Source organism: Myotis yumanensis, unplaced genomic scaffold, assembly GCF_028538775.1.
Source record: "Myotis yumanensis isolate MYYU_CA2020_CCGP unplaced genomic scaffold, mMyoYum1.0.hap1 SCAF_15, whole genome shotgun sequence".
Taxonomy (NCBI): Eukaryota; Metazoa; Chordata; class Mammalia; order Chiroptera; family Vespertilionidae; genus Myotis; species Myotis yumanensis.
Window position 1 is genome coordinate 7,359,735 of NW_027223766.1, and position 17,102 is coordinate 7,376,836.

General features: G+C 36.0%; 1 protein-coding gene across 2 annotated transcripts in view; it reads right to left on the reverse strand.

Annotated features, from left to right (window-relative positions):
- The window catches only part of ZC2HC1A (zinc finger C2HC-type containing 1A), a 57,679-nt gene that overhangs the window by 25,493 nt on the left and 15,084 nt on the right, over positions 1 to 17,102 (reverse strand). For both annotated transcript variants that reach the window (XM_070392119.1, XM_070392120.1), the window contains exons 4-7: positions 13,541 to 13,682; positions 11,136 to 11,284; positions 5,492 to 5,591; positions 4,576 to 4,675 (exon numbers count right to left, since the gene is read on the reverse strand). In XM_070392119.1, the coding sequence (XP_070248220.1) occupies positions 4,576 to 4,675; positions 5,492 to 5,591; positions 11,136 to 11,284; positions 13,541 to 13,682 (491 nt within the window). The remainder of the gene's footprint in view (positions 1 to 4,575; positions 4,676 to 5,491; positions 5,592 to 11,135; positions 11,285 to 13,540; positions 13,683 to 17,102) is intronic.

The window sequence follows — 17,102 nt, forward strand, 5'->3', positions numbered from 1 at the left end:
ACCTCCAGTAGCACTGGAGTTGTCAAAGTAGCAACAAGATAAAGGGAATTTGAAAAGAAATAGAAATCTTTGCAAAAGTGATGATATTATCAAAAGGAATTTAAAGACTTCAAACCAACTGATCGCTCTTTGGTGGAAGTTTTCTCTGTCTTTCTTGGTCTTGCAAACCATCAGTTAAGGCAGCAAATAACATGAGTATAGAAACCAGGAAGTCTGTATCTACTACATGTTTTCCCTTGACCTCAAGGGCCTTAGATGTTTCAAGTTATGAAAAAAAATACCTTTGCTGATTTTCATATTGAATTTATACATCATCTATTTCTGAGGTTACTTTGAGAATTAATAAATGTTGGGAAAATACAATGACAAGTCTACTTTATGGTGTATTTTTTAATTATTTACAAAGTTTGAGGAATATAATTTCAATCATCAGCTAGTACCCCATTATGGAACTAACAATCTAAATGTTTTTAGAGTGCTTCAATGCCATTTTTGTTTAAAGGCTCCAATTCAGTAGTGGCAATTATTTTACAGCCAAAGTCTGCAAGAAACTAAGGCAGGAATAAACAAATCCATTCGGCAGTAAAAGCAGTCTTGCTGCTGCTAAGGAAACAAAGGAGGATTTTGAAGCCAACGAAGCACTCCCACGTAGCAGACATTTTGGCAATTTGATCATGTAACAACATAGAATTTCAATCTCATATGACATGTCCTTAAATTGGCATCTAGATTTAGTCAGAGTCAATATGAAAGTATATTTTCAATCCATCATTGTTCTTCCTATTCAACCATCAAAAAGTGTTGGATTAATAAAAGTTTAAAAACAGTTTGGTGTTTGATATATAGAATCCTAATCTATAGCCAAAGTTCCTGGAGAGTACAAATGACTTAAAAAAATAACAGTTCCATCTTTGGGTATAAATGAAGAATACTTAAAAACACCTACCTTCAAATTTTAAGTATCTAATGCCTACAAACATTTACTTATTCTAAGCTTCAAATTATAAATACCTAATGCCTACATTTACTTATTCTAACCTTCAAATTATAAATACCTAATGCCTACAATAACTTATTCTAACATTCAAATTATAAATACCTAATGCCTACAATAACTTATTCTAACATTCAAATTATAAATACCTAATGCTACAATCATTTACTTATTCTAAACAGTGGTCGGCAAACTGCGGCTCACAAGCCACATGCGGCTCTTTGGCCCTTTGAGTGTGGCTCTTCCACAAAATACCGACTTTTGCTCATGGGCCACGAAGTTTCAATCGCACTGTACATGCGCGCCCGCACGTGGTATTTTGTGGAAGAGCCACACTCAAGGGGCCAAAGAGCCGCATGTGACTCACGAGCCGCAGTTTGCCGACCACTGTTCTATGATAAGGAGTGGCTAACTTTTCCTGAAAAGGGTCAGACAGTCAATAAGTTAGGTTTTGCGGGTTAGACTGTCTCTGCCACAAATGCTCCACTGTGCCACCGGAGCAGGAAGGCAGTCACAGGCAATGCAAAATGTACTTAAAAACTAGACATTTATTTCTTACTATTGTCAATATAAAGTATGAAAATCCAAATTCAATTTTTGTATTAAGAAATGTTCCTTACATGCATTCTGTTGTTTCAGGGTAAACTTCTGTTTTGAAATTTGATATTTTAGCTATTGAAAATTATCAGATAAACATCTACTTAAGCTGGTAATTAACCATTAAGAAAACACAATTCTCAAGGCAAGACTGTGAACTCTGTGACAGAATTCAAATGTGGCAATATTTATTTAAAAGCCCTGCATTTCATAATACTTCTCACATTTCTAAAAATTAAAGATAGTCATCTTCTAGATTAGGGAAAAATTTTCTTTGGGTGTATGCTTTGCTTAAAAAAACTGTTAAAATTGGTTGACCCAAAGGTTGTCGAGAAGTTAATTAGCAAACAAAGAATTTGTCTGTGGTTTGATTCCAATATACGCTAAATATTACAGATCATTGGTATGCATAAAAAGCTGAACAGAACAAACTCTGTGTATATACGTAGGCTTAAAATAATTCCAAGTCACTGAAACTATTTTACTAACCTCAAAAGATGCCCAATTTCTGGAACATTTCAGTTAACCAGGTGTCTTAATTCCTTTAACTCTGTCCTTAATCACCTCTGTCACTGGAAATAATAGTTGCCATACAAACTTCATGTATGTATTTCATCAGGACCGGCACCATGATTCTGTGATGTGCCAACAGGTTGACAAATGAGGGATCTAATTTATGAATTCATTACTCTTTTTATTTACTTGTCAAAACTTTATTGTGTGCCTATATGTCAGGCATTATACAATACTTTATAGTTATAACTGCAAGCAATGCACACACACAGAGCTTTGTGATCACAGAGGTTATAATCTAGCACAAACAGATCGTTACCTCAGTAATCCTAAAAAGGAATGAAGCCTGCCACTAAACCGCGGCCATGAATGGTTCTGTGTAATATATGTAATACGGTTATGTTCCAGTTAATATAGTAATATATTAGCCAGAAGCAAACACCACCGCTCTCTTCCCAGTATCTAAAATCACTCCGGTAACATGTAAGTATCATATGTAAATGGACAAATGGAATTTGAATAGTTATGCTTGACAGTTTTATAAGATGTGAGAGAACCAGAAATTTTAACTCTTCATCATATTGTAAGCAGTACATAACATAAAATGTGTGCTCACAATCTTTGCTTGTTAGTAAAAACATTTTCTCCAGGGGATGATGTAAATGTTGATCAGACTTTCTTAGGTCAGTTGTCATGATCTAAGCAGAGTCACAGATGAGGTCCGAGTGAGACAGAAAGGAGAGAGGCACAAATCAAAGTCATAAAGCTATTTAGTAACGAAGTTGGGCCCAGAAGCCTCATTTTCTAATTCAAAGTCAGCGCCCCTTTTGATGTTACCAGCCAGCTTCACTCGCCCTATTTAAGAATACAGGGTGTCAGTGCAACTCACTATTGCCAAATGATTAAATTACCAGCATGATAGGAGAGGTCCTAAAAATACCAGCTTTTAATTCATAATCACACGCAAAGGAAACTATAAATAACACTAGAAACAAAAACTATAAACTAACATGGAAGGTAATTCTTTGTGATATGGTTAGAAAGGCTTTGTAAATTAAAACACATATGGCTATGTCTTTACTTCAGTTATTAAAATAAAATCAGTAGAGAAGCAAGAAAAGAATCCGTTTTAGCACTGGAAGCTGAGAACCTTTTACTTTTCAACCAACTGTTCTACTGATAACCTCTCTCTTTCTTAAGGATAGCCTGTCTCTTCTTTTTGGAAGCACAACAAAAAGAAAAAAAAACATTTAACTAATCAGATGTTGTTGGTTGATTGTTCTTCTTTTTCTCCAAAAGAAATTAAATTCCTTTTAGTTCTTGTACTTTCTACATAATCCAAATTAGGACACAAAAGGCAATTATTCTCATTTTATATTTACCCTAATATACTAGTATATTTCTTACATAAAAACTGAAGTGATAAGCTATATCTGAAAGTAATATGGGCTATATTTCCTATACCAACCTTATCGGCATTTCTAAAGATGTAGACATCAACCTGCATTCTAATGACCACATGGTAATCCTTCATTTTCTGACATCAAAATGGAAGAGAAATTGAGTTTAGTGGACTACCAGGCCTTCTATGAAAATCTCTAGTGTAATCAATAATTCCCCCACAGTAACATAATTATTGAAAGCTTACTTATGCTACTTTACTGAAAACCATGTTTATAAAACTGTAGAAAAATAAAAAGTACTTAATATTAAATAAATGGAAAAGAATCACCCATTTTTACTATTTCAGCATATTTGGTCTTTTTTTGTCCACATCTATTTTTCTATCATAGCAAACATGGCGTTTGTACCCTACATTTCACTCGTGTTATAGCAGAATCAGCTTATTAAGATTTATATATCTGTTTATGGTTGCAAAATATCCCTTTGTAAACTTTCAACATCTGCTCTTCAAACAAAGCTAGACACATTTAGGTGGTTTTATATTTTTTACATTGTAATAAAAACATGAAAAGAGACCAATGTTTAGAGCTAAAGAGACCCTGATCTGTACCCTGCTTCTAACTTTTAACAGTTATGCAGCTTTGAACAAATTACTTTGCTTCTCGGACCCTCTCACGATACAGTAGTAGGGTGATTTTAATAAAAATGTGTGTAAAATGTCTAGCACAGTGCCTGATACATAACGCTTACTAAATCATGGTTACTACAAAAATCTTCAGTATTTCAAATGATTTCCTTAGCTTGATTCCCCGAGTAAAATTATTCAATCAAAAATAGGAATACTTTAAGCCTCTTAATAAATGTTATGCAGACTTCCTTCCAAAGTGAGTAGACTAATTTAGAGCCTCGCCAGCAATGAGTGTGGTCCTGAGCAGCAATATTAATAGACAAGTGAACTTAGAAGAAAATTAAGGTTAATGAAAAAGCCAATTATCTAAACAAAATAAACCTTAGTGTTACTTATACATCTATATGTCACTAATGAATTAGGTTCAATGTTAACCTACCCTACATGAGGGGCCGCTATCCCTTTATGCGAGGGAGATAAGGTCTGAAGTTTGTTTCCCAACGAGCTGCTAACTGAAGGCATTCTACCTGAAGAGACACCTTACAATAAAAAGGTATTAGTTTTAATGAAACTCTGAAAAAGAAATCACATAAATTAGCATCTGACAAGGAAAATAATGGATTACTGGCAATAAATCTAAACTCATTATAAACTAAGAATTATTTTTCTTAAAAAAATAAAATTTCCAGGGAACATCTAGTATCCTTCATTTCTAATTTCCACATTTCTTATAATTTACATACAAATAAAAGTAAACTTCAGTAGTCAATACTGTCTTCTAACCATTAAACATTTGTCTTTTAAGAACAATTATCAAGTTCAGAGCAGTATAGGTTGAAATGAGGGGAAAATAGTCAAAGAATCAAGAAAAGAACTTGGTTGACTATTCTGAACAAATGCTGTATCATTAACAACATCAAGGATAATCACTGAAGCTTAAAAAAGGACTTTAAAACATCTAAAGCAGTGGTTCTCAACCTGTGGGTCTCGACCCCTTTGGGGGTCGAACGACCCTTTCACAGGGGTAGCCTAAGACCATCGGAAAACACATATATAATTACATATTGGTTTTGTGATTGATCACTATGCTTTAATTATGTTCAATTTGTAACAATGAAATTGGGCGTCACCACAACAATAGAAACTGTATTAAAGGGTCGCGGCATTAGGAAGGTTGAGAACCACTGATATAAAGTAAAAGCTACTGAAAGTAACTTTATTTTTACCCTCCCTATCTCGTAACTAATTATAAATCTATTTTAATGATCCGAATACAACACTATCTTCATTTTCTTCTCTACCAACACTATAAATAATAACAGAATGGAAGCGAATTATTTCATGGCTCTCATTACCTACAACAGTTTTGCTGGTGCCACTTGGCTGTGGTAATCGTGAAGATCCCGATGACAGGGTCCCAGGAGAATTGGACTTTTTAAGAGCAGGCGGCTTATACTAAAATAATGAAAATAAATTATTTCATCGTCATTTTTAATTTTAATTGTAAACTTGTTTCACAACTATTATTTTATTCCCTTCAATGAGCAATCCTTTTATTCCTTACTGTTGCCCAAAGTAAGAAAGTGCAGATTAGAAAGTGTCCCCTCAGAAAGAGGTTTCCCAAAATGTTCCTTCTCAAAACTGCTGGACTGAAAGTTTGGCTAAGATGTTCCATTTCTAAAATAAACAAAGAGCAACTTTCCCAGTTCACAGGGGAAAGGCTTAGTGGGAAATATTTCCTCAATGTTAGATTCAAAACACCAAGCAAGTATTAACAGAAAAACTTAGAGGGAGACACCCAATGCTTCTCACTGGGTGGAGCGACTTCTTTTAACGGTCAGGATATAACATGCTCCTGGGTGTGGTTTTATATTTCATATGTACGTATACTCCAGCCACATTTCCCGATCAAAATGCCTAAGATTACACATCAGCCCAGACAGGTTTACAAGAGCCGCCTTCGGGATGCCCCAATGTGAAGGGACAGCCAAGTCTGGCTTCCCGTCCCACCAGACCACATCGGAGGGGTGGGATGTGGGTTAAGAAAGAACAGGGCACATCAGCTTATGTTATTTTTATTTGTGCTCCACTCTCTCAAGGGATATCACTATTAATTTTATTTCACTGTCTCTTGTGATCCAAATTTTGCACATTTACTAAATACAAAAATATCTTATCAACCACCTGATCTGATATAAAGAAATGCACTTGCCCAGGTTTATACTCCAACTTAACAACAGAACGGAAATGAAGACTAAGGCCAGCTCAGTGCCAGCAATGCTTCACTATAAGGTGATTACTGCATTGCGTGTGTACTTGAGCTAGCCTAAGGCAGTAGACTGCTTAGGACTTTTTCTGAAAATGGGTTTTAAACCTGATTTTCAAAAGTCAAATCATATTTTATAATATAGTAGCACTACTAAAATGTTGCTAAACACAAATTTTAAAGTCAAACATTATAACTCTCTGAAATTCAGTATATGACCTTAAAAAAAATCTTGATAAAAGGGTCTCATACACACACACTCAAATACCATGCACATTGGGAACTATTATGCCAGACTCTAAAATTTCTTGAGCACTTGGCAAATAGAAGACCTTCAATAACTATCAGATGAACAAATGACTGGAAGACCTTGGAGATAAGCCTTAGACCAGTGGTTCTCAACCTGTGGGTCTCGACCCCTTTGGGGGTCGAACGACCCTTTCACAGGGATCGCCTAAGACCATCGGAAAACACATATATAATTACATATTGTTTTTGTGATTAATCACTATGCTTTAATTATGTTCAATTTGTAACAATGAAAATACATCCTGCATATCAGATATTTATTTACGATTCATAACAGTAGCAAAATTACGGTTATGAAGTAGCAACAAAAATAATTTTATGGTTGGGGGTCACCACAACATGAGGAACTGTATTAAAAGGTCGCGGCATTAGGAAGGTTGAGAACCACTGCCTTAGGCAGTTTCTTTAAAAACCTGAGAAGTCTTTCTGGTTTGTTTGGGTTTTTTGTTTTTGTTTTTGTTTTGTTTTTTATATATTTTATTGACTTTTTACAGAGAGGAAGGGAGAGGGATAGAAAGTTAGAAAAATCGATGAGAGAGAAACATCGATCAGCTGCCTCCTGCACACTCCCCACCGGGGATGTGCCCGCAACCAAGGTACATGCCCTTGACCAGAATCGAACCTGGGACCCTTGAGTCGGCAGGCTGACGCTCTATCCACTGAACCAAACCGGTTAGGGCTTGTTCGGGTTTTTTTAACTGATTTTTAGAGAGAGAGAGGAAGCAGTGAGAAACATCAATTTGTTGTTCCACTTACTTACGCATTCACTGGTTGATTCATGGATGTGCCTCGACTGGAAATCAAACCTGCAACATTGGCATTTGGGACAACACTCTAACCAACTGAGCAACCTGGCAGGGCTGAGGTGTTTCTGGTTTAAAAGGGCATCTGTGTGCCTCAGCTGGTTGGGCGTTATCCCATGCACCCCGAGGTTGCCGGTTGGATTCCAAGTCAGGGCACATACCTGGGCTGCTGGCTCACTCCCCCAGTAAGGGGCGTACAGGAGGCAGCCAATCGATGTTTCCCTCTCATAAATGTTTCTTTCTCTTCCTCTCCCTTCTTCTCTCTAAAAAGTCAATAAAAATATTTTTTTAAAAAAATAAAAAAATAAAAGGGCATCTGTTCGAATGTCTCCCACTAAAATACCAATGAAGATATTAGAAAAGATTTTAAAATAAATATGGAAAACAACATGTAAAAAAAATTTGTCAAAATACCAGAGACATGTCTACTAAAAACAGGGCCCATAAAACTGAATTAAGAAACAGAATTGGTGATCCCCTCATGAGCTGCATACACGAAGGGGGGCACATTGCATAGTGAGGTCAAGCTTTCAGGTTGAGTACAGGCAGGAAGGGCCTGGTAAAACTACCTATCGAGCACTACAGATTTTTACGTACACTTCAGAATTTATTAACTTAACGGATTAGAAACTGAAAAAGGCAGAATATGCCTTTCAAATGGTGCTTTGCTTTTCTGCTCTCTATATTGGGCCTTCTACAATTTTACTCAATTTTATTGCTTCCTGAGGTCCCTAGAACATAGCCCAACCTTATCTATCTCCTCTAATAGCTCCTGTTACTTTCAACAAGAGTCGGGTTAGTTTCCTTTGTGAATCCTCCTACTACTCTGAGTGCCTTTTGTTTAAAGCATATTCACCTGCCTCTCAGTAGGTTGCTGTTCCCCTGCCCTAGATAATGGGACCCTTTCCTCACTGAGCTGCATTTTATCTATCCCACAACATCTAGCCGGATTCTACCAGCGTCAGAAAGGCTTTCAGGATGACTAGCTATCAACAATTTTGTATAAGTTCATTCAAAAGAACAAAATAATTGTCTTTTAATACAATTATAGTCAATATATTATTTCTTTCATTCATTAAGTATTTGGTAGGTGCTGATTATTTCATGTTTTTTTATGCTGATCACAACTCAAGTAAATTTCCTTAGCAAAATATTTATATTTACGAAGACTTTCTTGAATGGAAAAGCTTGAAGAACATGGAAGACATTAATCCTATATAATAAAAGTCTAATATGCAAATAGACCGAATGACGGAACAACCGGTCACTATAGGATAGTGGAGCAGGTGAGCAGGGATGCCAGACCAAGGCAGGCGCCAGTCGCTGCCAGCACCAGAGCCGCCGCTCACACCCACTGCCAGTGCCTGGTGCCAGTTCCAATCACTTAGCACCATCAGCAGGTGCAAGCGGCGGCTGCCGGCCCTGATGACCCCTGAGGGCTTCTCCACCTCCCCCTGCTCCTGAGGGGCGATCAGGGCAGCAGCTACCACTCGCACCCACTGCTGGCGCCGGCCCCAATTGCTCCACACCATAAGTGGGTTCGAATGGGGCCGGCGCCGTCAGCATGTGGGAGCGGTGGCAGCAGGAGCAGGGCTGCAGGCAGACAAGGGACCGGAGGCCGTGGCAAAAGGGGCCATGCGGGGGCCCAGAGGATGGGCTGAGACCAGACCCTGTGCCTACCACAGCCTCGTGGCCCACAGTTCCTTTCAAGGTGCATGAATTCATGCACTGGGCCGCTAGTTTCTTATAAAATGGCAGAAGGTACTATTTGGAACGATTTTTCAAGTAAGCACTAAAAATGCTCAGGACTGATAATACTGCATGCTGATGAAAATACAGCTGCTAAATATGACAAGGATGCATCTAAACCTCTTTAGAAAAAGTATTGTATTTAGTCTACTAATATACACTCAGTACTTGCTACAGTGTCTGACTCGAACAGGGTATTCAATAAAAACTTGTTGAATGAATAGAAATAAAAAATATGGCCCAGCCGGCGTGGCTCAGTGGCTGAACGTCAACCTATGAACCAGGAGGTCATGGTTCGATTCCAGTCAGGGCACATGCCCGGATTTCAGGCTCAATCCCCAGTGGGGGGTGTGCAGGAGACAGCCGACCCATGATTCTCTCTCATCATTGATGTTTCTCTCTCTCCCTCTCCCTTCCTCTCTGAAATCAATAAAAATATATATTTTTAAAAAGAAAGAAAATATGTGGTTAAACTAAAATGAACATACACAACTGGGCATGGAATTAACACTGATTTAAGGTGAGAAAATCAACTACTTGGATTTCACATTTATCAATCATTTGGAACAAAGTTGTTGCCATATACACATTCTATTGTATTTCCTTTGCTCTGCTGATTATTTTATTCTTGAAACAAAACAAAAAAATCGTATTACAGTCTTAACTGTTTACATGTAAGATATGCGTTTGACGTCTATTTGGGAAATCATTCAAAATGAGTCACTGTTCTTTCCCCACAGTGACAGTAATAATGATGTGCTCTACTTCCAATAATATTAACAAAAATTCAATGAAAAAATTCTCTCAAGAAGACCCCAATTGTAATGAAGTCTTTTAATTCAATATTTTATTTGTAAGTAACAAGAGAAATGGATTTATTACCTGCTAGATTTATAGTACTAAAAAAATTATTTACAAATGAAAGCTTTATAAAAAAAATGAAATTTGCTTGGAAGTATGACATTTTCATACTTCCAATATGCTTAAAGAAAACCAATAGTACTGTAAAAAATCAATTTCATATAACGAAATCATTCTATGGTTAATAGTGTGCCAATGCTTTCACATACATTATTCCATCTGCTTCTCACAATACTCATGGAAATCACCACTGCACAAATGAAGAAATAAAGGCTAAAATTAGCAATTTGGATTTGACCCTACATTCACTCCCTCATGAGCATTACTCATACGTAACATGGAAACATTACTCATACGTAACATGGAAACATTCAGTTCTTACATGATTTTTTTTAAATAATTGATTTTAGAGAAGGAGAAAGGGAGTTGAAGGGGAGAGGGAAGGGGCTGGAGAGGGGGGGAGAGAGAGAAACATTGATTCGTTGCCTCCTGTACATGCCCGGACTAGAGACCGAACCCACAACCTAGGCTTGTGCCCTGACCAGGACTCTAACAAGCCACCTTCCAGTACACAGACCTTCCAGTACACAGACCTTCCAGTACACAGGATGACGCTCCGACAAACTGACCCACACCAGCCAGAGCAACACTTACATGATTTTCAATGAGGAATTGACTGGCATTTTCTTATTCCTCTATCACCTCTGGTTTCCTCTGCATCTGCTTCACCAATTTTTAACTTATTTTCTTACGTATTTCCTAATACCTCTTCAAAATCTGTATACTTACAAGTCTCTACTAACGCAAGTCCATTTCAAATTGATTAATTGTAATTATCTGTTTTCAATTTACCATTCAAATTTATTACTAAATCCCTGAACAGTAATACATAAATTTTAGCAGGTCAGAAAATGATACTTAAATGTTCTATAAAACATAAACATAAAACAGTTAACTTGAAAAAGTCATTTTCTCATTTGTTTGTAGACATGATTAAGTAGCGCACTTCACCTGTGTCCGAGAAGTCGCTTTGCCTTTGGCATCAGTGGAAAATTTGCTTTTATTACTAATACGTGCTGCCTGTTCTTTACAGAAATTTATATGTCTATCAGCTGCATTTTCATTAAATCTCCTCTGGCAATATGGACATTGAATATAATCTAAAGCAAAAAAAAAAAGAAGCAATTAATAACACAATACTTTAAATAGGACATATGAATTATAAGTTTATATGAAGACATAAGCATAAATAATAACATTTAATAAACAAAATCTCTCATTTCCTTATAACCACTCAACCTGACTTATTCAAACTTAGTATAAAAATGTTTAAGCAAAAAGTGTGCTAGTCTATAATAATAAAAGCATATTATGCTAATTAGACCAGACATCCTTTCAGATGTCCTTCCGGACAAAGCCTTGGCGGGCGGGGGCCAAGGCAGAGGTGGCCGCCACGGCGGTGGGGGCCAAAGCCCTTGCATGAATTTCGTGCATCGGGCCTCTGGTATATGATAAAGTCCAATGTTCTCCCAGCTTAGAATCAAATTTGAAGGGGAAAAAAAAGATAAATCCTCGATACAAATATGAAGTGGAGGAAAAATGTTATTTCTTTTTACCTCTTATAATGCCATGTTTTTATCATATATACATATTTTTACGTTAGACTAATTTAGCAGTAATAGCACATTACATTCAAAATATATTTTAAAATTTAGGATCATCTATTAAAATAATGTATTTCAATTTGAGGAAAACTGTCATAAAATAGTTTATCAACTCTGTATTTATTTTCTTTTAGAGGTCCCAACAGATGGAAGAAGTAAAGCAATATATCTCAACATAATTAATTCAGCCCAATGGCATGATTCCATGGTTGAACATCCATTCAAATTTAAGAGCAAATGCTTCCATGATAAAATATTCTAAAATGCAATGTATACTATAAATAAAATTTATTTTAAAATTAAATCTCCAAATTATCCCAAGCTGAACTAAATTTTGTAGTACTATAAAAGATCTCCACTGAAACACTGAAAAGACATGAATGTAAAAATTTAGCGGTGTCAAAAAAAAGTTTACTTTTCTATAGGAGTTTACCTTTAAATTTATACTCATTTGAAGCTCAGAAATTTGTCCTGCTAATTAGTGAGTAGGTCTAAAATTTCTAATAACAAAGAAGTTGTTTTGTCAAAACTAAGAGATTTTAAAATTTCTATAGCAAATCATGCTGAACTACTGAAAGTCTTGCTCTCTTACTTATGTAAACATGAGAAATATAGCTATGTTGAATAAGACGTGATACACAAATTCCTCCAAAACAGAGAAAATTCAACTTCATGGGGAAAATTTAGGGAGAATTAAGAGACCCAAACCTAGTTGGGTCATCCCAGAAACACACCTAACATTAAAGTTAATTACTCTACAACAGAGGCTGGCAAACTAGGGCCCCTAGGCCAAATCCATTCTGCCAGTTGCCTGTTCTGATAAATAAAGTTTTATTAGAAGACAGCTACACCCATTTACTTACATATTGTCTGTGGTTGATTTCTTGTAGTAGGGGCAACAGAGCTGAGTGTTGCCTGCAAAGCCTAAGATATTTACTATCTGGCCCTTATAGAAATAGTTTGCCAACTTCTTTTCTATAATAAAACATTAAAAATGATCATATCTAGATTTTCTAAAGAAATTTATCTTTACAAAGAAATAAATCCAAATCTAGAATACTAACACAATTTTCATGCAGTTAACTTATTACATTAAAATAACTAGCTCTTCAGGCTACTGTAATCATCAATATCAAAATGTCAGCTGTGCTGTTTTAAACCTTTTGGTATCGTAACAACTCAAATGGGGTGGCCAGCATCCTGCCTTGTTTTTGTTTGTTTTTTATAACAATAACAAGCAACTTTTACCCACTCAATGAAAAAATGTAATGCATGAGTTTAGGGCATATTTAGGTATATCGGTTTATATGGTCATTTCCTCACACGAACTGTATATTTTTGAAGCAATATTATGGTTTTCTTCCTTCCCAGATGAGAAGATTCCAAAGAACTAAGCAACATCACTGTGTGAATTTTACTGAATGACTACATTTCAATTCAGAGTGAGCATGATTAAAATATTTCCTGGAATATTAAAATTTAGTAGTTACTACAATAGTTTTAAAAATGATATTATAATGTTTAAATAGAAGTACTGAGATGAAAAGATAATGCATTTCTATGTTCAACACTGATGTATATTAATAAGCCTAAATGCTTGTTATCAACATTACTTTGAGGCAAAACTTTTAAAGATTATGCTTCAACAGGTTCCATTATTACGGATTAAGTTTAATAACAACTTAAAATTTATAAAAATTCTACCAATATGTTATCCCCACATGAGCAGAACTGTCAACAACAGGCATATACCAGGATCGTACGAAGGTGGAGGAGGAGGAGGAAGCTTGCCCCCCTCTTTAAGGGCCTGGTCCAGGCCTTTAGCTGCTCTTATGGTGGCAATGAATTCCTCATGTTTTCTTCTCCAATTAGATGGTTTCTTTGGCGGTTCAGGCTATAAAAAAAACACACAATCAATTTTAGAACATTTTTTTACACTAAACTGAGATAAAACTTGAGGAAATGCCGTATCACTTTAAATATTCTCTTACCAGGAATTCTTAAATGATTTCCTTCCCAAATTTACAATTACAAAAAGAGAACTTAATGCAACTACGTTATATGTAATTTTTGAAATGCAATTTTAATTGTAATAGACACTAAATTGACTTCTCTAGGTGTCACATTGCATTTAAGTTCCCACTAAGATATTTTCTTGTTTTCCATAGTTCCTCCAATTGATTATGTTATCACACTTTTTGGGTTTTAATTGATTAGAGGTAAAAGGTAGTCCTCTCTGTGGTTCTCACTGGCTTTTCTCTTATAATGAGTAAGAGTGAGCATCTTTTCATGTAACTAAGAATCATTAGTATTGCCTTTCTGTGAACTGTTTATATGCCTGGTCAACTTATCTACTAGATGATTCGTCTTTTTTCTTTTTTTTCTTAAACAGTTTCCAGTAACTCTCTAAAGGAGACTAACCCCAACCCTCCCTAATAATCATGTCTGTATTTTTATCCTTTCAAAGAGTCTTCTGATGTGAAGAATTATTTTGTAAATGTAGTTTAATTTACAAATCTTTTCTTTATGATCTCTGGATTTGTAGTTACAGTTAACAAGGCCCAATCTTACCCCAAAGTAAAATGGGAATTCTCCATGTTTCCACCCAGAGCTTTCATGGTTTCATTTAAAATTTTAAATCTCTTACTCATTTGGAATTTATCCTGATGGGTGGTGTGACATATGGATTTCACTTTATTTTGTGTTTGTTAACATAGCTATGTAGCTGTCTCACCATTCTTTATTGACTTTTCTTCCCACTGAACTGGGACAATACTTTTACCATATTCTCTTTTGTATTTGAGCTTATTCTGAACTTTCCCTTTTGTTCCATTATTATGACTATCCTTGTGTCAATACTTGTTTTAAATATTGAGATTTTATGATATTTTAATATCTGGTAGGGTAGCTTACTTCATTCTGCTTCTTTTACTATCTTTTCTGGTTATCCTTGCATGATATTTTTTCATATGAACTTTAAAATTAGCTTGTCTGATTTTTTTAAAAAAGACTATTATAATTGTAAAAATGAAACATTATATTCATAATCAACTTAAGGAACTTAAAATCTTAATATGCTAAGTCTAACTATCCAAGAATATGAGATATATTTCCATTTGAAGAAGTGTTCATTTGTCTTTCAGTAGTATTTTAAATTATTCTTTGTGGAACTCATCCCTCTATTATCTTAAGGTTTATTGCTAAATATTTTATATTTGGTGTTTCTCTTTTATAAAGGGTATTTTCTTCATTTTTATGTTGAAATATAAAACCTAGTAGTTTCTGTATACTAATATTATATTTCATTACTTCACTGATTTCTCTTATTATTGGTAGTAATTTATCAGTTGATTCTTTTGGGTTTTCATCTCTTAATAATGGCAGTTTTCCAGTCCCTACACATCTAATTTCTTGTTATTTTCTATCAGCTAGTACCACACTGGTTAGAGATTAATCTTGTTCCTGACATTAATGGAATTACTTCTAAGTATCTTTCCATTAAACATGATGCTGGCTCTTGTGCTACCAGAGATTTATTTTGTCATATTATTGAAATTTCAACTATTCCTATTATGTCTTTATTTTTTAAATCAAGAATATAAGTTGAATCAACAAAGTCAAAACATGGTTCTTTAAAAACACTAATAAGGCAAAACTAATCAAAGAGAGAGAGAAACAGTGAAAGAGAATCAAATTACCAAGAATGCAAAATAGTACATGATCCAGTTCTTACAAACAAGAGAAAGAAAACATTATAAAAAAAACTTTGTGTTAAAAAATTTGATAGCCCTAACCGGTTTGGCTCAGTGGATAGAGCGTCGGACTGCGGACTGAAGGGTCCCGGGTTCGATTCCAGTCAAGGGCATGTACCTTGGTTGGGGGAACATCCTCGGTGGGGAGTGTGCAGGAGGCAGCTGAATCGATGTTTCTCTCTCATCGTTGTTTCTAACTCTCTCTCCCTCTGTAAAATATCAATAAAATATATTTTAAAAAAAATTTTTGATAATTAAGATGAATTGAACAATATCCTCAGCAAATACTACAAAACAGATACAAGAAACAGAAAATCACAATAGTTTTAAATATTTTTTAAATGAATCTATTATTTTAAAAAATCCACAAAGAAAACTCCTGGCCCAGATGTCTTCCCTACTGAATTCTTGCAGATATTTAAGAAAAATAACATCCAATCTTTTAAAAACTCTTTAAAAATATAGAAAACAAAAGAACAACTTTCTTACTAGTCTTACAAGAGCAAAACTCTGATTAAAAGAATAATTATAGTTCCACTTCTCTCATAAATATATATGTAAAATCTTAACTAAAGATACAAACATTTCCACGTTTGAGATGAGCGACTCTGACGTTTCGCACTTGATACTGAAATGTCTGATCACAACTCCAACGGGCCCCACAGTGAGCATCGCTCACCTACTGGTCAGGCTTGCTGCCCCCTTCTCCCTTTTTCACACAGTGTCTGTATCAGTGCTGAGCTAGTAGTTTTTTATTGCTCGACGTGAGTTAGGGTTTCTTCTGTTCAGCTATTTATAAGAGGTTTTAGGGAGGAGAGGCCCAGGGTAGCCTTCCAGGCTAAACATACCAATAGCTCCCTTCTCTGTTGGCATCAGATACAGATGCAAATAAGGCCTCAAAGTGCGATTAGACATCCCCCTTCTGCTTCTCTAAAACAATGTGGGTCAAGAGGATTCCTGCTGCCAGCCACACTCCCTCACACAGGACACAGCCCTGAGTGGGCGCCGCGCCCTCAGAAAGGGTATTTTCCTTTTCTAGTGCTTTCTCAGAGTCTCTGCCACTAGTGGGGCCTCTTAACACTCTGCTTCTTCTCCCACCTCCTCCCTCCTGGCTTTTGTCCATTTCAGCCAGGCTCATTCCAGTCCCTGGCTACCCAATCCCCTGCAGCTCAGCCCAGTTCCTGCCAGCTGTAGTAAACAGGGATATAAACTTCCTGATATGCCCCTTAGCATCAAGGAGTCACCTGGAAGATGCCAGGTTGCCAGGTTCTGGGCCCTCGGCCCCCCAGCACTTCCTGCACTTCCTTTCTGGGGAGCTTCTCCTGGACCTCAGGTGCTTTGGGCAGTCCTTGCATTTGGTGGTCTATGGATTATACCTGCCTTTACTTTCCCCAAAAATGGATTTTGTATTTGCTTTGCTCCACTCTGCTTGTGATTTTGTAGGATTTCCTTAATACAGATAAAGATACTGAGAATTAAGCTACAATTTTCAAAATCTTCTAACATACTACTTCTCAAACTTTAATATGTGTATGACTCAAACATGGATTGGATTAAAATGC